This window comes from Podarcis cretensis, assembly GCF_951804945.1.
Source record: "Podarcis cretensis genome assembly, chromosome: 2".
NCBI lineage: Eukaryota > Metazoa > Chordata > Lepidosauria > Squamata > Lacertidae > Podarcis > Podarcis cretensis.
This window is the reverse complement of record NC_137171.1, coordinates 116,123,464-116,144,000: the sequence shown is the minus strand read 5'-3', so window position 1 is coordinate 116,144,000 and position 20,537 is coordinate 116,123,464. Positions and strand designations below refer to the sequence as shown.

General features: G+C 49.0%; 1 protein-coding gene across 1 annotated transcript in view; it reads left to right on the top strand.

Annotated features, from left to right (window-relative positions):
* Window positions 1–281: 281 nt before the first annotated feature.
* Window positions 282–20,537, top strand: part of NOTCH4 (notch receptor 4) — a 39,718-nt gene continuing 19,462 nt past the window's right edge. Inside the window, exons 1-13 of the mRNA XM_079957787.1 lie at window positions 282–566; window positions 2,455–2,530; window positions 5,300–5,568; window positions 7,132–7,470; window positions 8,221–8,343; window positions 11,250–11,405; window positions 12,676–12,861; window positions 14,241–14,348; window positions 15,224–15,337; window positions 16,509–16,710; window positions 18,651–18,796; window positions 18,933–19,085; window positions 19,612–19,760. Coding sequence (XP_079813913.1) covers window positions 524–566; window positions 2,455–2,530; window positions 5,300–5,568; window positions 7,132–7,470; window positions 8,221–8,343; window positions 11,250–11,405; window positions 12,676–12,861; window positions 14,241–14,348; window positions 15,224–15,337; window positions 16,509–16,710; window positions 18,651–18,796; window positions 18,933–19,085; window positions 19,612–19,760 — 2,064 coding nt within the window. The 5' untranslated portion in view covers window positions 282–523. The remainder of the gene's footprint in view (window positions 567–2,454; window positions 2,531–5,299; window positions 5,569–7,131; window positions 7,471–8,220; window positions 8,344–11,249; window positions 11,406–12,675; window positions 12,862–14,240; window positions 14,349–15,223; window positions 15,338–16,508; window positions 16,711–18,650; window positions 18,797–18,932; window positions 19,086–19,611; window positions 19,761–20,537) is intronic.

Sequence of the window (20,537 nt, the reverse complement as noted above, 5' to 3'; positions counted from 1 at the left end):
GCAGTGAGGTGCAGTCGTGTTGGCCTCCCTTTCTTCTCAGCACAGGGTCGCAGTGAATCCTCTAATGCCTTAGTCCACAGTGCCATGTTCATTTGGGTGCAGTGCCCCCTCCAGGGTTGTCCTCTCCCCCCCCCCGTCCCATATTCTCCCCACCCTGTTTGCATGTTGACGAGAGTTCCCTGGGTAACAGGAAACCTTTCTCCTCCCATGCATTGTGTGGGGCAGGAAACCTTTGACAATGGAGTACAGAGACGGCAGGATGTCCCTCGTTCTTTAAGCAGGGCGGGGGTGGGGGTGACAGGGAGAAATCCGTTGCACAGCCGTACAGCCCATCTGCAGATATGGGGGGCTCCGTGGGTGGGGGGCACCCAAGGGACACCTCTTGATCCGGTTCTGTCCAACAATCTTGGCTTCACTTTTTGACACCCTTCCCCGGACGCCTGGGTTCTGCCTTCTGAACTCACTTCTGGACAGATAGGAAGGGGAGTTGCGGGGGGGATCTGTAGGGTGGTCTTCAAACAGGATGGATCGCTTGCTGCTGCTGGCCTTGATTCCACTCGCTCGAGGTGAGTATTAAGTAAGCCAACCTGTGGCAGGTGGAAGGGGTTCAATCCTTCATCCTCGCTGGATTTCAGCCGAGGAAAGTTCCCAACTTCTCAGCCCATCTATGCAACTGTGCCTTTGCCAGCAATTTGATCTGACCACAGCAATGCTCAGTGCTTGTCTTGGTACAGAGAGTGATGCTATCAGCTGCTGAATTGCTCCAGATTCAGGTGCTGTGAGAGGTGCACAGCTGCAGAGAAGGGCTGAAACGTTGGCAACCGGAGGCACCATTTATCTATACATTTTTGTATGCAGTTGATGTGGCTCTTTGGGGCAGTGTGTGGCTTATTTGTGTATGTGCAACTGTTTCCGTTTGCGTGTTTGTACATGTGGACACACTGCACACATATATGTGCAAAACCACACTTAGGTTTGCTCATTGGATGTTGTTGTTTAGGTGTTTAGTCGTGTCCGACTCTTTGTGACCCCATGGACCAGAGCACGCCAGGCCCTACTGTCTTCCACTGCCTCCCGCAGCTTGGTCAAACTCATGCTGGTAGCTTCAAGAACACTGTCCAACCATCTCGTCCTCTGTTGTCCCCTTCTCCTTGTGCCCTCCATCTTTCCCAGCATCAGGGTCTTTTCCAGGGAGTCTTCTCATGAGGTGGCCAAAGTATTGGGGCCTCAGCTTCAGGATCTGTCCTTCCAGTGAGCACTCAGGCCTGATTTCCTTCAGAATGGATCGGTTTGATCTTCTTGCAGTCCATGGGACTCTCAAGAGTCTTCTCCAGCACCAGAATTCAAAAGCATCAATTCTTCGGCCATCAGCCTTCTTTAAGGTCCAGCTCTCACTTCCATACATAACTACTGTAATATGTAAAGGTATATGTAAAGCAAACTGGGAGGGGGACCTGTAGCCCCTTGGATATTATGGACTGCAATTCGCCATCATCTCTGACCACTGGCCATGCTGGCTGAAGCTGATGAGAGCTGGAGTCCAGCAACATGTTCTGGAATACAACAGGATCTTCCTCCCTGACGTAAAAAGCATGAATTGAAGAACTGGAATTGTGGCAAAGGAGGTGTGAATCAGGTTACTGTGTGTAACCAGTGACAGCTCCTGCTGTTTCATATCCTTTGAGCTACTAACAGCTGAACCCAGGGCCATCTACCCTCAAGCCATGTGCTCTATCCCACAGCCGTGCTCTCTCCCCTTGTGTGAGTTTTCACGCAAAGCAGCAAAAGAAGCGGTTAGCCCATGGGTAGGCAAACTAAGGCCCAGGGGCCGGATTCGGCCCATTCGCCTTCTAAATCCAGCCCATGGACGGTCCGGGAATCGGCATGTTTTTACATGAGTAGAATGTGTGCTTTTATTTAAAATGCATCTCTGGGTTATTTGTGGGGCCTGCCTGGTGTTTTTACATGAGTAGAATGTGTGCTTTTATTTAAAATGCATCTCTGGGTTATTTGTGGGGCATAGGAATTCGTTCATTATTATTATTTTTCAAAATATAGTCCGGCCCCCCACAAGGTCTGAGGGACAGTGGACCGGCCCGCTGCTGAAAAAGTTTGCTGACACCTGGGTTAGCCTGTTCCCAGGCTGCACTGATTTAAACTACAGGTAGAGGCAACTGATGTAACTGTATGTTGCTCCATACCAACAAAACTAAATAAAAATCCCCAGATGTAGAAATCTAGCATCTCAGGGAGAGAGACAGTGCTTGAAACTGTCCCCCTGGCATGCTAGTTTTCTAAGTGCAGGAATATTTTTAAAAATCCTGGAAGAGTATTTGATCATGCTGAGCTTAAAATGGCACAGCCCAGAAACAGATTCACAACAACTCTGTTGTTTATATGAATTAATCCCATGGACTTGAACCATCTCGTTGTTCTGTTTTCTCTCCTGGCCAGGTCTGTCTTGCAACCAGGTTCCCTGCAAGAATGGAGGCATCTGTGTGACTCACACCAATGGGACTTTCTCCTGCCTGTAAGTTTTCAGGATTCACAATAAGGAAATAAATAATGTGTCTGGGATAAAGGGGCAAGGAGTTGAAACTATCCCAAGAGAGAGTACATTTTCTGGGACGATGTTCCCTTTCTTAGAATCGAACTATGCAAAGGATGACTCAGCCTTCGTTACTCTTTTATCTCCCTCCCACCTGCCCTTCCTCTAATTAGCCCAGGGTGATGTAACACAGCATTTCCCACGCCACCTCCTTTTGCCATCACGACAGCCCTGCGATGCAGACTAGGCTGAGAAGCATCTGGCGGCGTTTTGCTAGGTACTCAAAAGACTCCGAGCCGAGAACACCGCCTAGAGTTTACATAGGGCGGTTTATAGACACTGAATGCAAATTTAGGCTGGGTTTTGGAGCGGGCAGGAAGGAGTAAATGAAAGCTGGCTCTTACTGCCAAGCTCTGAGCTGTGCGGGTGCCAACGAGGTATTCTGGGCTCAGAAGCCTGGACTGTACCCCTGGCTTCGTTCGATTTCATTTGATGCCACTGCGACATCAGGTGATTGACAGGCAGGCGGAGGGCAGGGCTGCACTGGTTTTTGGGCTTCCCCAGTGGTGGAGTTCCTGTCGGTTACCAGGAAGGAGAGGGGCAAGGCAGTACTGAGGTCAGCGCAGTATAAACCGGCGGAGCTAATGTGGCATTCTTGATAATGCATTTGCACCGCACCGACTTTTCCTTTTCTCCCCTAATAATTTACAACAACTCCACTGCCAGGAGCTCAATTCCTGCCCTGCCCGGTCGACTGATTCTAGTGGGAGTCCCTACCAGTCTGTCAAACTTGCCCCATAGGGAGTGGGGGAGATATGCTGCCCAACAGACAGATCCAGTTCTCCAGTCCCCCACCCCCAACACACATCTAGTGCAAACGACCCAGGGCTGAGCCCCCACCACAGAGACCACCCTCTAACAATGCCCCCCACGCAGAGATAGTAATTGGATTCAGTGTCATCCAGTGAGCAGGTAATCTGCACAGGCTCAGAGTCACTCAAGGTTTCATGTTCCTTCCTGCCCCTCTGCCAGGGACTGAGCCCTGATATTGAAAGCAAGTCCTGAACCAACATTGAGCATATTATGACCTCCAAGGTCCCTTTTTTGAACACAGTGGTAGCTCGGGTTACAGATGCTTCAGGTTAAAGACGCAGCTAACCCAGAAATAGTACCTCAGGTTAAGAACTTTGCTTCAGGATGAGAACAGAAATCGTGCGGTGGCGGTAGCGGGAGGCCCCATTAGCTAAAGTGGTACCTCAGGTTAAGAACAGTTTCAGGTTAGGAACGGACCTCCAGAACGAATTTAGTTCTTAACCTGAGGTACCACTGTATGTGGCTAAATCCACACCATACATTTAAAGCAGTTGTGGGTTCCCTCAAGGAATGCTGGGAACTGTAGTTTGTTAAATACGCCGAAACGTTGGGAAAATATATTCCTGCATCGCCGGGGCTTGGACTCAATGATCCTCGTGGTCCCTTCCAGCTCTACAGTTCTGTGATTTTTATCAAGAGGCCACCTTTCCCCCTAAGAGAATAATAGGAACACGGAATTGTCGAGCTTGCAGGGACCCTGAGAGTCATCTAGTTCAACTTCCTGCAACGCAGAAATCTCAACTGAAGCATCCATGACAGGTGGCCACCCAAACTCAGCTTTGAAACCTCCAGTGAAGCAGAGTCCAGCAATTCTCCACCAGTTTTTCCAGATGTTTAGACGGAATCTCCTTTCTTGGAGCTTGAATCCATTGGTTCAGCTCCTACCATCCTGAGCAGGAAAAATCAAGCTTCCTTGTCACAGGCCTTTAGATATTTAAAGATGGCTATCCTATTTCTTCGGGACGCAGGTGGCGCTGTGGGTTAAAGCCTCAGCGCCTAGGGCTTGCCGATCGAAAGGTCGGCGGTTCGAATCCCTGCGGCGGGGTGCGCTCCCGCTGCTCGGTCCCAGCGCCTGCCAACCTAGCAGTTCGAAAGCACCTCCGGGTGCAAGTAGATAAATAGGGACCGCTTACCAGCGGGAAGGTAAACGGCGTTTCCGTGTGCGGCTCTGGCTCGCCAGAGCAGCGATGTCACGCTGGCCACGTGACCCGGAAGTGTCTCCGGACAGCGCTGGCCCCTGGCCTCTTAAGTGAGATGGGCGCACAACCCCAGAGTCTGTCAAGACTGGCCCGTACGGGCAGGGGTACCTTTACCTTTACCTATCCTATTTCTTCTCAGGGCTCAGCTTTTGCTGTGCCTAGAAAACTCAGCTCCAAGCAGTTTTCCTTTTGCTTTCTCTTCCCAGAGCTACAGTTCCCAGAGTGGGTGGTTACTGATTGATTGATTGATTGATTGATTGGTTTTCACATATTACATTACAAATGTACCAAAGCCAACACCATTTCCTCCCCATCCCCCCATACGTTTACATCTATATTTCCTCAATCCATCATATTATTCTTTTCTCTTTCCTCCCACTTCCCTCTGCCCCCACTCGATTTCCTCCACATTTACAATAATCTTTGCATTCTGCAGTCTTCTCAAATCATCTATATATTCTTATTATCTCCCCTTACTAATTTTTCTTCCATCCAGAGTGGTTTAACGGTCATCTCCTCTGGGGATTGAAGGGAATAGTCGTCTCCTAACAACTCTCAGCACCCAAAACAAATGACTGGCAACTATATAGCTCGGACTCAGGCTGCATTAGAGCTTTTTGTGCTTTAGGGAAGTTTATCCTTTCTTTAACTTTTCTTCTTCTTCTTCTTGCCTTGTCAGGTGCCTCGCCGGCTACGTGGGAGAGACATGCCAATTTGTGGACCCCTGCATACCTGGGCGCTGCCAGAACAGGGGCACCTGCTCCCTCACGACCCTTCTTCCCCCAAATGCCCCTGCCTACACGTGCCTGTGCCCTCCAGGTTTCACTGGGGAGGAATGCCAGGGCGTGGTTGGAGACCCCTGCTTCCCTTCCCCCTGCCAACATGGGGGGACGTGCCACTGGCTCTCCGGGAAAGAGTATCGATGCCAGTGCTTGCCAGGGTGGACAGGTATGGCAAAGGAAGACACCCACACTTGTGGCTTCTGTTTGGGAAATCAACTCAGGGTAGGACCACTGCAATCAACAGGCACAGTTAGCTAAGGTCCATTAATTCCAATGCTCTTGAGTAGAATTTAACTTGGTGCAACTCACAGTCCAGGATGCGCTATGAGGGCGAACGTATCCATTTCGGTTTCTCTCATTTCATCATTTCTCCAGTCTTAAATTCAGCTACCCACAATTCCACATCAGCTTGCGATTCTTTCTTTCTTTTTAAGTTCCTCCTAAAAGTTCATTAGTATTTTAAGCGCTGATTTCTCTTAGCTTGTGCATTTTTGTACGCAATTTCCCCCCCCCAAATACCGTCAAACCTCTGCTCCTGAACACGGGAAACCCAGAAGTAACTGCTCCAGTTTTCAAATGATTTTTGGAAGCCAAACAGCTTCCAGGGAGTTTTTTTTTTCTTTTTTCTCCATTGACTTTGCCGATCATCCTCTGATTCTCGGTTGTCAAACAGATTCGACAACCGAGGTTTGACTGTACGTAATTTTGCAAGGTGGTTCTGCCTTTTCGCAGGTTGTTTTCACTAATAGATGCATGTTGAAGTACATGCATTCTTGTACTTTGACCCAACTGTATATGCATCCTTGTACACGCTACTAGGATGGAGAATGGCATTGTAAAATGTAGGCAAGTGGGAATTTCAAAGGATGGCCATATCTCAGTGTTGGGAACGTATTGTCACAGTGTTTAAAGGGATTTTTCCCAGCCCTCCCTGGAGATTAAACCTGAGACAAAGCATTAAGCTGTGGCTCTTCTCCCAGAAGAAAAGCACAGTAGGAAGGACGGACATAATTATGTAGCACAGGACTATCATAATAACATGGTTAATGATAGCATGAAGAGAGACTCCATATTCAGAGTTAGTCTATCATGGAACGCCAGTTACTGCATGGGCCAGGGAGGACTATTGCCCTGCTTCTGAGAGTTAGCAAAGTCACTTAAATAAGAGAGACGGAGTCCAGAGAGAAAAGAAATCATAAAAGAAACAGTGTATAATCTGAGGAGAAAGGAACCAAGAGGTTTTGTTATCTTTAATTCAGGCCTTGCACATCACAGGGAGACATTCAACCAAACATACAGAGGAAAACTCCTATAGAACTACACAGCCAATCAAAGCACATCTTACTTCAGGGAAGGTCATGCCACTTTGCCTGGCAGCTAAGCAGCACCTTCACCCTATGCCTACATGGGCACTGGCTGGGGGTGGGAGTGGGGCGTGCCAACCTTCTCCACTCAGCGCAGCAGCTTGGGGGTTGCCACTTCCTTCGCACCTTCCACTCTTAGCCTGTTGAATGTAACAAAGGACAGAGTTAACCCTTTAGCTGCTCAAGGCATGATCTCTGCTGCGGCACTTCTGACGCCGTGCTTCCTTTGAAAGCCATCTGGGCGACTACTGTCGGAAACAGGATGCTGAATTGCATTGACCTTTAACCTTACATTCTTGTGAGAGCCAGAGGGGAGGAAAAAGCTGGGAAACAAGGTTGGCTTACGCGTTTGGCTTTGCTTCCAGGGAAGAACTGCCAGCTGATGGACTTCTGCCCGGCGAATCCCTGCGCCAACGGCGGGACTTGCGTCATCACCTACCCGGTCATCGTTTGCCAGTGCCGGCCAGGCTTCGAAGGGCACACCTGCCAGCACGATGTCAACGAGTGCTTCGGGGACCCTCACCCCTGCCTCAACGGAGGCAGCTGTATTAATAACATTGGCTCGTTCCGCTGCGTTTGCCCACCCAGTTCTACGGGTCCGCTCTGCCAGTACCGTCTGGGACCCTGTTCCCCAGAGATCTGCCTCCATGGTAGCACCTGTCACCCTGTTGATGAAAGATACCATGGTTGCCTGTGTCCCCCAGGTAAGAAACAGGCGAGGTTGATAAACCCAATCCATGGATTCTGCCTGGATTTGGAGTAGAAGGATCTGTACATTTCAGTGCTCATTTGTCCAAGCTTTGATTCAATTCTCCATGTTTTTGCAGCAATTTGGGAATGGTTGTTGTTTTTTTTTTTTTAAAGAAATGCACGTGGAAATTCATTATTGTGAATTGCACTCAACTCTGCAAGCGGTTTTACCCTAAAGTAATATGTTTTGTGTGTGCTGTTTTCACCATTATGTTCATTTTTACTCACGCTCTCCCCTAATGTTGGGGGACAGAATGTGAAGTATGAAGCAACAATAAGAATAATTTATTATTTGTACCCCGCCCATCTGACTGGGTTGCTCCAGCCACTCTGGGCAGCTACCAGCATACATACTATTGGCTTTAAAGTCTACCCTCTACCCAGGGGGGGAGGAAAAGGGGTGCAGTGGATGCAGGACACCCCGGGTGTTGTTGTTGTTGTTATTATTATTATTATTATTATTATTATTATTATTATTATTACTATTAAATGGAAAACTCCCTAAGTATGGGCTTATTTCGCTTAATGGTCTGTGTGGCCCTGCAGGTAACCATGGTTACCATCTAAGATGGCCGCCAAGAGCAAATGGTGGCTGTAGGCCTGCTTCCGCACAAGTACCTGAGGAGGGCCCTGTTGCATCAGAACCAAGGCCTGTCCACCTTCCCAACGAATCCTCCATGAATTTGTTTTCTCCCCCCCTCTAGGCTACACAGGTCAATACTGCGAGGTGAACCCAGACGACTGCATTGGGCATCAGTGCCGCAACGGGGGAACCTGCCAGGATGGGGTGGCATCATATACTTGCCACTGCCTGCCGGGTTGGACAGGTGAGGTACCAGCATGTTCCCACCACCATCTTTGGCAGCTTTTTGAGGTTTCAAGGCAGGGGACATTCCCAGCCCTCCCTGGAGATGTCGGGAATTGAGCCTGGGACTGTCTGCATGCAACGCAAATGCTTTACCCGAGCTGTGGTCCTCCCCACATTAAAAACCAACCAACCATAGGTTGCCTTATACCAAGGCAGTCTTCCAGCCCCATACTGTCTACACTGACTGGCAGTAGCTCTCCAGGATTTCAGAAAAGGAACATTCCACCCCACCCCACCCTGAGATAATAGCAATTGAACCTTCTGTGTTCAAAGATTGGCCCTTTCCCTCACCCTGAGGAAAAGTCGCAGTGCTCAAACGGTTTTGTAAAATGCTTTGAGGGGTTTTCTTTCTTGCACTGTTATCAGATTTATGAAATGTTTATGAAGTAAGGGGAGGGAGCAGTGGTATTGTGTGATGGGTTCTGAACTGACCAAGGATAGATCTCAGGTGAGCAGCTGAATGCTCAAGGGACACACCGTCTTGGTGAGTTGGCAGCGACAGCAAAGGGGGGGGGGCAAATGCAATGTTAGGAAAGGGATCAGAAATAAAACAGATAGCATCATAATCTCATTAAAGAGCTACCGATCCTGCCCCACCAGCCTCTTAACGGGTAAACAAGGAAACCAGGAAGCTCCCGGCTTCCTGAATGAGCTGTAAAAGGAGCTGTCTGGCTATTGTAGGAAAGTGACTTGCCTAGTGGTCGCCTGAGAAGCAGAATCCGCAGAGACACCCTGTGATGGGTTGGCGAGAGCCTTCTGAGCTGAGAAACAGCAAGCACACGTGGTTTAGTGTTAAGTAGGGATGTTCCCCAGCCACATTGACCTCTCACTTCCCTGACAGCGGTTGCACTGTTTGTCAACATCCTGTTGCTGACACGGTTGAGAATGTTGTTTGCAAATACTGCAGGACACTAGGGCAGCCCAGACATCCACAGAAGCAGCTGTGTGCTGACTGCATCAGACCACTGGTGTGTCTGTTATCTGACCAGGTGAAGCACCACAGGCTAGCGATGCAAGAACTGAGCCTGGGGTCTTGTACATTTGCTGCACCACTGAGCTATGAGCCCTACTGTAGGCGGTTGGAGAGAGGGGCTGCTCATAGGAAGGAAGGTGACAAACAGATGACCGACTCCTTATCTGATGGGTGGTATTCAGTTAAACTTTAATCAGAGTAAAGGTAAAGGTTAAGGGACCCCTGACCATTAGGTCCAGTCGTGGCCGACTCTGGGGTTGCGGCGCTCATCTTGCTTTATTGGCCGAGGGAGCCGGCGTACAGCTTCTGGGTCATGTGGCCAGCATGACTAAGCCGATTCTGGTGAACCAGAACAGCACACAGAAACGCCGTTTACCTTCCCGCCGGAGCGGTACCTATTTATCTACTTGCATTTTTGACGTGCTTTTGAACTGCTAGGTTGGCAGGAGCTGGGACCGAACAACGGGAGCTCACCCATCGTGGGGATTCGAACCGCTGAGCTTCTGATCGGCAAGTCCTAGGCTCTGTGGTTTAACCCACAGCGCCACCCACGTCCCTTTAATCAGAGTAGACCCCCTGAAATAAATGTGCACGGCAAAGTTAGTTCTGTTAAGTTCAGCGGGTCCACGATGAGTAAGACTTAATTGACTCTGACCTCTTGTATGCAATTTGAGCTCCCTCCACCCCTTTCAGAATCTGGACTGTTTATTAACATTCTGTGAAATCACCACAGTGCTGTCAACACCAACAGATGGGACCAATATGACCTGGAAACTAAGGCTTATGAGGAACAGTTGAGGGAATTGGATATGTTTAGCCAGGGAAAGAGGAGACGGAGAGGAAATATGATCGCAGTCTTCAAATATGTCACATCGAAGATGGAGCTGTTTTTTCCTGCTCCGAAGGGTAGGATAAAAACAAAGGCTTTGAGCTCCAAGAAAGGAGATTCTGACTAAACATCAGGAAGAACTTTCTGACACTAAGAGCTGTTCCACAATGGAACCATCTCCCTCAGAAGAGGGTGGACTTCCCTTTCTTGGAGGTTCTTAAGCAGAGGTTGGATGGCCATTTGTCATGAATGCATTAGCTGACATTCCTGTATTGCAGGGGTTGGACGAGAGGCAGTGAGAGATTTTACTTTCTTGGGCTCCATGATCACTGCAGATGGTGACAGCAGTCACGAAATTAAAGGACGCCTGCTCCTTGGGAGAAAAGCAATGACAAACCTAGACAGCATCTTAAAAAACAGAGACATCACCTTGCCAGGAAAGGTCCTTATAGTAAAAGCTATGATTTTCCCAGTAGTGATGTATGGAAGTGAGAGCTGGACCATAAAGAAGGCTGATCGCCGAAGAATTGATGCTTTTGAATTATGGTGCTGGAGGAGACTCTTGAGAGTCCCATGGACTGCAAGAAGATCAAACGTATCCATTCTGAAGGAAATCAGCCCTGAGTGCTCACTGGAAGGACAGATCGTGAAGCTGAGGCTTCAATACTTTGGCCACCTCATGAGAAGAGAAGACTCCCTGGAAAAGACCCTGATGTTGGGAAAGATGGAGGGCACAAGGAGAAGGGGACGACAGAGGACAAGATGGTTGGACTGTGTTCTCGAAGCTACAAACATGTGTTTGACCAAACTGCGGGAGGCAGTGGAAGACAGGAGTGCCTGGCGTGCTCTGGTCCATGGGGTCACAAAGAGTCGGACACGACTAAACGACTAAACGACAACAACAGGACTAGAGGACCCTCGAGGTCCCTTCCAACACTTTGATTCTATGAAATGCTGTAGGCTGGGCTTACCATAGGGAGGCATGCAGGGCTGGTGTTAGTTTGAGGGCGTGCCAGCTTCCATCAAGGGCTGTTCTGATAACCGCCTATATCTCCTCCCACAGGGCTCCTTTGCCACCTGCATGATGCCTGTCTGAGCAACCCATGCCACCCCGATGCGTTCTGTGACACTGACCTCCGGACCGGCAATGCCGTCTGCACCTGCCAGCCAGGCTACGCTGGTCCCACGTGCTACGAAGACATCAACGAGTGCCTGATGGGTAAAGTGGATGGCGTGGGTTGGGGTGAAGGAAAATATGCCTGCCATCATAAGTAGAACCTGATTGGGAACGAATGCTGAATAAGAAGACCGTCCGGAAGCACTCTGTGTGAGCAGATGGCCACGTCCCCTTCCCTGCGTCTGTATCGGGGTCGGAGTCAGGTGCAGGTCGGCAATGAAACAATAAATCACCCGAGGCCAGTGAAACAAAGGAAACAAACCGCAAGCTTTGGCCTGGTGATCTCAGCAACTATCCTGGAGGTCTTGCCTCAAGGAGACAGACAGTTGTGAGCACCTCCGTTCTCTAAGACTCCTTCCCTAGCAGCCTAAGGCAGAAGTTCTCAACTTGTGGGTCCCCAGATGTTGTTGGACTACAGCTCCCATCATCCCTGAGCTCTGGCCTTGCTAGCTAGGGGTGATGGGAGTTGTAGTTCAATAACATATGGGGACCCACAGGTTGAGAAAGGCTGGCCTAAGGTTTCTCCTTCTTGCCTCTTGTCGCTCTGCCCTCTTCATTTCTCTGCATGTTCTGGGAGACCAGGAAGAGGGGAGTTGGTTGCAGCAGGAGGGAGATTCCCCATCTTCTTCTACAACCGGTGTTGGGTTGGAATAAACGACAGACGAGTAGTGGTGTCATCTGGGAGGCATCCCCCGAGCACGTCTCGGGGAGTCTCTTTTATTGAATATTACAGCATTGCCACATATGTGCTTGTTGCTGATTGGTCAACACAAGTACAAAGCAAAGGTTGCATATAGGCATTAATCATCAATAGACCAAAGGCTGGGAAAGGGAACACAGAATTGGACAGCCGTGAAAACCTCCTTGTTAAACTATTACTAGTGATTAATATGGCAAGACTTAAACAATTACTCGGTGATTAATATACAGCATTCATTTGTAAATGTGGTCAACCAAGCACTAAGAACAGGTCAGACTAAGAACAAGTCAGAATGCAATGTTTTCTGATGTGCAGAAACAAAACTTTCCTTCAAACCGGCCTTCACTCAGCCTCTTGACTCCACCCCCATCCCTTTCAGCCTCGGAGTCTGAACTGCTGTCTGCCACAGCCTCTTCCTGCTCACTAAACCCTGTTGCCCCTCCTGCTCCCGATACCTCCTCCTCCCAGTCTACTCCTTCTCCCTCTCACCACTCATCGTCATCCCACCATCAACTCCCTGGCTCTGAACCTTCTTCCCTGGGGGGTTGCCTCCCACCAGCGTCCTGTACATCCAGCCAGTCCATGACAGTCTGTTCCTCTCGGCCTGTCCAGGTGCAGAGCCCTGTGAACACGGAGGAAGCTGCCACAACACACCCGGATCTTTTACCTGCCGCTGCCCCGAGGGCTACACGGGCTCTCGCTGTGAAGCGAACCTCAACGAGTGCCTCAGCCAGCCCTGCCACAACGGAGCCTCTTGCCTGGATTTGCTAGGACGCTTCCAATGCCTCTGCCCCTCGGGTAAGGGGCAGGGCTGGGAAGAGAAAAGGTGGTATAGCAGTCGGGCTGTCGAGAGTCGAGTCAGGGAGTCCTGGGTTCAAATCCTGGAACCCAGCCCTCCAGTTTCTTTGGCTTTCACCTTGGGCCAGTCACGTAAGAGCATAAGCAGAGCCTGTGGCCCTTCTAGCCAAGCATCCTGTCCCCACAGTGGCTGAACCAGTGGGAAACCAGCAAGCAGGATTTGAGCACAGGAGTCCTCTCCCCTCTTGTGGTTTTGCCCATCCCTGCCTCCAGTGAGAACAAGTTCCATACAGTGGTACCTCTGGATGCGAACAGGATCCGTTCCGGAGCCCCGTTCACATCCTGAAGCGAATGCAACCCGTGTCTGCGCATGCGCGGATTGCGATTCGCCGCTTCAGCGAATGCACAAGACACCATTTTGAACATCTGCGCATACGCGAGCGTTCCATTACTTCTGGGTTGCCACAGAGCGCAACCCAATAATGCTCAACCCGAAGCTACTTCAACCTGAGTATGACTGTAGTTTAATTAGGCACCTTCTTTTATCCATCGTCACCATCTCCTTCAGCCAAGTGTCCTTCAATATATTGCCCCCAGATGTTGCTGGACTACAACTCCCATCATCCCCAGCCAGCATGGCCTACGGTCAAGGATAAAGGGAGTCACTGACCAAAACAGTGTTTTTCGTCCTTGGGTCCTCATGTGTTGTTGGACTACAACATCCATCATCCCCAGCCAATTTAGCTTTTGGGGCTCCACAGGTCAGACTGTCCTGATCAGATCAGCCTGGCAGGCCAAGTTTGGCAAGTGGGTCATGCTGCCCACCTCTCAGTCACCTGATGTCACAATGAGCTCAGGCGCAAGGTGCTTTGAAGTCCCGTAGTCAGGACTTCAAAGCACCTTCCTTACAAGGCATTGCTTTTTTAAAAATAGGTTTGGTTCCCCACCCTGGTTTTAGCAGGGGTTTGTGTGGAATCCCCTACTAAAATGGAGTAAAAAACCCCAAAACACATTTGTTTTAGCATGCACACCCCTGCCTGATTCAGGATGTGGTTTGCATGAATTCCTGCTGAACTGGATTTAACAGCCCCACCAGCCCCCACTCTTCAGTTAGCAAGTGCGGGAAGTGCCTTAAACCTTCCTGCTTTGACTTTCCCTACTGGGAAGAGACATGCATAGCTAATGGGTTTTTCAACTCCTTACTACTTCCTGTCAGCTGGTGTCACAGGGAAAACAGCCTCCTGGGCCAACTTGAACCCTTTTGATAAGCCAAGTCTGGATGGGGGCTGGAGATTGCCCACCCCTGCTCTGACCAGTGTACTACACTGCCTTCTTACCCCTAATAATATCTTTCTTCTGTTGATTCCTCTCCAATGTAGGCTTCAGTGGGCCATTGTGTGAAGTGGGACAATGCTCCCGAGATAGCTGCTTCAACGGAGGAACCTGCCTGCAACAGAGCCATGGAGTTGCCTGCCAGTGTCCTCTTGGTAAGTGAGGAACGCAAAAAGAGGAGTCAGAGATCTCAAGCCAGGAGGGGATTTCTGAAGTGGCTGGTTCTTCCTCCTTCCCATTCAACTGCTTGCTCCTAGTACAGTGGTACCTCGGGTTAAGTACTTAATTCGTTCCGGAGGTCCGTTCTTAACCTGAAACTGTTCTTAACCTGAAGCACCACTTTAGCTAATGGGGCCTCCTGCTGCCACTGCGCCGCCAGAGCACGATATCTGTTCTCATCCTGAGGTAAAGTTCTTAACCCGAGATAATATTTCTGGGTTAGTGGAGTCTGTAACCTGAAGCGTATGTAACCTGAAGCACATGTAACCTGAAGCGTATGTAACCCGAGGTATCACTGTAATGTATTCATCCCCATCTAGCAATGAGTCAATCTTTCTGTTTCTCTCCATTTCTTCTTTTTTCATTTTTCTCTTTCAGCCTCCACGTTTTTGCATTAGTTTGTCAATTTGTTTATTTTCTGCTTTACGTATTTCTGTGCTGCAGTGCCCCTAATATGACATATTTGGTTCAAAAATCTCTCACCTGCGCCTGAAAGGAGTTCCCACAATCGCTATGTGAAGTCGACATCAATTAAATTAAATTGTGGGTAAAGGTTTGAACAGCTTCTAGTTCATCTTCAAGATCATTCTCCTAAATGTGTGCGCGTGTTTAAACTCTTTAGACTCTTTGGACCTTTAAGCTTAAATATTGTCATTGGTGGAGGGAATGTATTTTAAAAATGCACATTCCCACGTGTATGTGTTTTGATGCTCTCTCGGCATTCTTAAGTGTATTTTGTACATGGAACAGCATTTCCTGGTTATTGCTTTTCTGGTTGGTATGCACTGACCTTTGGCCCTGCTCTTATTAGGTTTTGAGGGACCCCGGTGTAAAACGGAGGTGGACAGCTGTGCCAGCTCCCCCTGCAAGAATGGGGGCCAGTGCCAGAACTCTGCAGGGATTTTCCATTGCTCCTGCCCTCAAGGTAACTTTGTGTGTGTGTGTGTGAGAGAGAGAGAGAGAGAGAGAGAGAGAGAGGGCTCATCCACACTTGTTCTGTGCCTAAAAAGCACAAGTGAGCAGTTTTCCGCTTGCCCCATGATCTAGATACAGGTCCGAGCAGTTTTACCCCACCACTTTCCCCCAGAGAACCCACTCTTTAGCGATAGATCAGAGCAAACATTAATCTGTGGAAAATCTGACTGCTGTTTGCTCCAATCTAGGGGTAAACTGTGGGTTTTCCCAGGGGTGTAGTGTACGGAAGTGCTATGAGCCCAGATTGAGAGAGAACGGTGGTGTTTAACTGGTACAATATGAAATCCGGAAGAATAAGTCCTTAAGATGGAAAAAATATATATAGAATATTTTATAGGATCATGGAATCACAGAATCGTACAGTTGGAAAAGACTCTGAGGGCCATCTAATGCAACCCTCTGCAATGCAGTAATTCAAAAAATTATTGTAAGCAAATCAAAACGTTAGCAGGATTAGCAGTTTAAAATAAACGGGGGGGAATGGAAAAGAAATAATAATGAACAATTAGAATATGCAGCAGCAAAGGAAAACTGAAACGAACCATGGGGGGGAGGGCATTGGTGTCTAACGGGCGGTTTGTATTTTGATAAATAAAAATGTGCGAATTTTGTAAAATTAGGAAGTGATAAATAAATCCTATTAAAAGAGAGTGAGAGAGAAAGAGAGATAAGGGCGGCGAGGAGGAAACAAGACCCCAAAGAAAGCGCTTTCTTCGAGGGGAAATCACGCCAAAATGGCCGCCGTTCTCTCACAATAAAAAAATGGGATTTCTCAGTTTGGCCAGGACACTTGCCGGGTATGCCAGTTGCCTACTTCAGCTCCAAGTGTTGGACATGGTTTTTGTGTTGTTGTTTTTTAATTGAGGTCTCAAGGCAGGACTTAGCACTGACTGCCGCTGAGACCGTTGGGGCCTGACAGCTGACCCGATTTGCCCGACGATGATGTCACGTGACCTGTAGCAAGCACACTATAAGCTTCTGTTTGTTCGGGGGGGGGGGGTTTGTACCTCTGACTTGCATGACATCACATGAGGGCAGAGTGGAATTGTGGGTGAGAGAGAGAGAGCAGGGAACGTGTGGCTCGAGGCCAATGACGGTGTTGAGGCTCCCCCTTCTTGCAGGTTTCGAGGGACACCAGTGCGAGAGAGATGCAGACCTCTGCCGCGCTGCCCACTGCGGTCATGGAACCTGCTTGAACACACCGGGCTCCTTTACCTGCGTTTGCTCTTTGGGTTTCACGGGACCCCAATGCACAGAGCTCAGCGACCCCTGCCAGAACTGGCAGTGCCTCAATGGGGGCAGCTGCCAAGGGGCAGAATTTGGGTATGGACGGGGAAGCAGGGGGGAAGGGTGTATGTCAGCCATGATTCCCAGATGTTGTCTACGCTAACTCAGCACTGGTTTTAAGCCCCATTCCCAAGGGCTTATTTTGAAACAGGGCTACACAGCAGGATGAATTTCATATTTATTTATTTATTTATTTATTTATTTATTTATTTATTTATTTAACTTTTACATATTAGTTAACATTCATACAACAGAACTTCACATCTTATACAATCTTTTTGGACTTCTATCAGCCCCTCTGATGGTCTTCCGTTCTTATCACTTATTCTGCATTTCTTAAATTCCTATTGCGTTTAGTTATCTTAACTAACAGTCCCCTTCGCGGCCTTTTTTTTGGTAATATTTCAAATAGTCCACCTTACAAAACTTCTCGCAAACCTACAACCTACAGATTTCTACACACATGCACGCACCCAAAAACATGCAAGCCTTCTCTCTTTTAGGGATCTTCTCTCTTAGATTTGAAATTGATTACACTTGAGATATGGGTCACTCAATTTCACGACTCTGTATGGCAACCTTCCCTAACTTGGTGCCCTCCCAGTGTTTTGGACTGGAACTCTTTATTACCCCCAAGAGAGGGTTTTGTCTTAGGAATGGAGTTGACTGGACCAGAAAGTGCTTGGGATCTGGCCTAATCAATTTCAGTGCTCTATTAACCTGTCGTGGGCTAGGGTATCCTTCTCCCAACCTTCTCTCCCAGTTATTTCGGCCTGTGGTTCTCGCCCCATTCTCCAGCCAGCGTGGGCTGCGCTGTCTGGACCTGATGGGAACGGCACAAGCCAAAACCTCTGACAGGCACCAGATTAGGGAAGGCCAGACCAGGGGAAGCTCTCGTTTTCTTCTTCCTCCCGCCCCACCCATTTATTATTATCATTTATTAAATAAGTATCCCGCCCTTCATCTCAGGGCAGTTCTCAAGATAAATTTACAGTATAGAAAACACAAAGTACAGAATAAAAATAAGAACAAAAGCAAACCAATAACCCCCCTCCCACAACACATTTAAAAGAGCATAGAATGTCAATCAGCCCACGGCCTGGTTGAAGAGGAATGTCTTCACCTGGCGCCTAAAGCAGTGTAATGAAGACACCGGGAGAAGCTCCCTGGGGGGGGAGAGAGAGCATTCCATGAACATGGAGCCACCACAGAAAAGGCCCTGTTCTCATGTTGCCGCCTTCCAGACCTCTCATGGAGGAGGCACACAACGAAGGGACTCTGAGGATGGTCGCAGGGTCCGAGTCGGTCTGTATGGAGAGAGGCAGTCCTTGAGGTATTGTGGTCCTGAGCCGTTTCAGTTCCCACTGCTCCTCCATGAGCATTAGCATTCCCAACCATTGCTATATTCTGCAAATTCTGATTGCAGAGATGAAGTTCAGTTGGAATTCTTGTGCGACAAACCCATTACCTCACAAGCACCACTACTAGACTTTTTTGTGATAAGGAAAGTGATTATATATAATTATTATTATTATTATTATTAGTAGTAGTAGTAGTATTTACACCCCACCCTTCTGGCTGGGTTTCCCCAGCCACTCTGGGCGGCTTCCAACAAAATATTAAAAATACATTGAAACGTCAGTCATTAAAAACTTCCCTAAACAGGGCTGCCTTCAGATGTCTTCTAAAAGTCAGATAGTTGTTTATTTCCTTCACATCTGAAGGGAGGGCGTACCACAGGGCGGGCGCCACTACCGTGAAGGCCCTCTGCCTGGTTCCCTGTAACCTCACTTCTGGCAGTGAGGGAACCGCCAGAAGGCCCTCGGCACTGGACCTCAGTGTCCTGGCTGAACAATGGGGGTGGAGACGCTCCTTCAGGTATACTGAGCCGAGGCCGTTTCGATGGAGAAGATGTGCCAGAAAGCCCTATATAAAGGTTGAAAAGTTTAACAACACATCTCTCTGTCTCCCGACAGGCCACGCTGTCTCTGCCTCCCAGGCTGGACAGGACGGGATTGTGGCATGGAGGTAGACACCTGTGCTTCCAGCCCCTGCCACCAGGGGGCCACGTGCCTGAGTCGCCAAGGGGTCTTCAGCTGCATCTGCCCCAGCGGTTACGTAGGTAACACGTCCCTCAACCCTAAATCCCAGCTGGGACGATTACAGATGATTCCCCATAACCCTGGCCCATCCTCACTCCTCGTCCCAGCCCTCCACGACTCCCGCCATCTCTCTGCTCCCTTCCCAAACCCTCCCAGGTTCAACGTGCGAAATAGATGTGGATGAATGCACCTCCAGCCCCTGCCTCAACTCTGGATCCTGCCTTAACAGCCCTGGGACTTTCCGCTGCCTTTGCCCTGAAGGTTACACAGGACTTAAGTGCCAGGAGACTTTGGACTTCTGCTCCCCTAGTGAGTATGTGGAGGTTCATCAGCAGTACAGTGGTACCTCGGGTTAAGAACTTCGTTCTGGAGGTCCGTTCTTAACCTGAAACTGTTCTTAACCTGAGGTACCACTTTAGCTAATGGGGCCTCCCGCTGCCGCCGCGCGATTTCTGTTCTCATCTTGAGGTAAAGTTCTTAACCCGAGGTACTAGTTCTGGGTTAGCGGAGTCTGTAACCTGAAGTGTCTGTAACCTGAAGTGTCTGAAACCACACCTGCAAATCGACAAAGCGAGACGTACTGTCTGCACTACTCAGCTGATTGGCACTGATACTGAGTGCCTTTGAGGGTATCAGCTAGGGTCATAGTGATTTAGAGCTGGGCAGCCCCAGCCATCTGTCAAAGTGGCCTACAGCAGAAATCAGCAGAAATTGCTGCATCGCGTGGCCAGAGAAGTTGAAATTCATCAAAGCGCTTGGCAACAGTGCCTGCTATCAAGTGGAAAATCCATCTACTTTGTCCTCCCTCTCTATTTCTCTCCACCCATCACAACAGATCCCTGCAGAAACGGAGGCCGGTGTGTAACAAAGGAGTCCGCCCCCTATTGCATCTGCCCCCCAGGCTGGGGGGGCTCGCAGTGCCAGCAGAGGGCAAGCCGGAATGGCGACAATTGTACTGATCAAGCTGGAGATCATGGTTGTCAGGTGAGCATTTGCCTCCTGGGTCTGAAGAACTCCCCAAAAGAGTGCCAGCAAAGGTCACTTCCAGACAACCTGCTTATTCTGCATCCATCCCAATCTGCTTCCACAAAATTTGCGGGGAGGCTCAGTGATGTCAGCTACTTCTTGAGCATTTGTTCTGATTTGTTTGTGGGGTGGTTAGATGAGCTTGCTTCCATCCAGTGTTTCCCCATCTTCTGCCATGCATTTGCCCATCACTTCTGTTAAGGACATAAGATGATGCCCATCACAGTCTAGCCTCCTGTTCTTGCAGGAACTGTAGCTTGCAACTCTGTGAGGGGTAAACTACAGTTTCCAATGTTCTTCAGTTGGTGGGGATGGGGAAGTGCTTTCAAACTAAGCCGTGTAAACAGCCCAAATGCAGGAAACCTGCTTCCCCACCCAAACCCTGAAATCAGACTGTTTGCAGTAAGTGATGGGAAGATGCACTGGGAAATGCTCGATAACATTTGCTTGACATGACGCCATCTAACTTCCCTTCAAACCAATCAGAACGAATGCTCCAAAACCAGCTGAGATAGTCTAACTTCCCTGTGAAGTTTGTGTCAACAAATCGGGGTGAGCGCTCAATAAGCAGTGAAATGGAGGTAGAAGAAGAGTTTGGATTTGATATCCCGCTTTATCACTACCCGAAGGAGTTTCAAAGCGGCTAACATTCTCCTTTCCCTTCCTCTCCCACAACAAACACCCTGTGAGGTGAGTGGGGCTGAGGGACTCCAGAGAAGTGTGACTGGCCCAAGG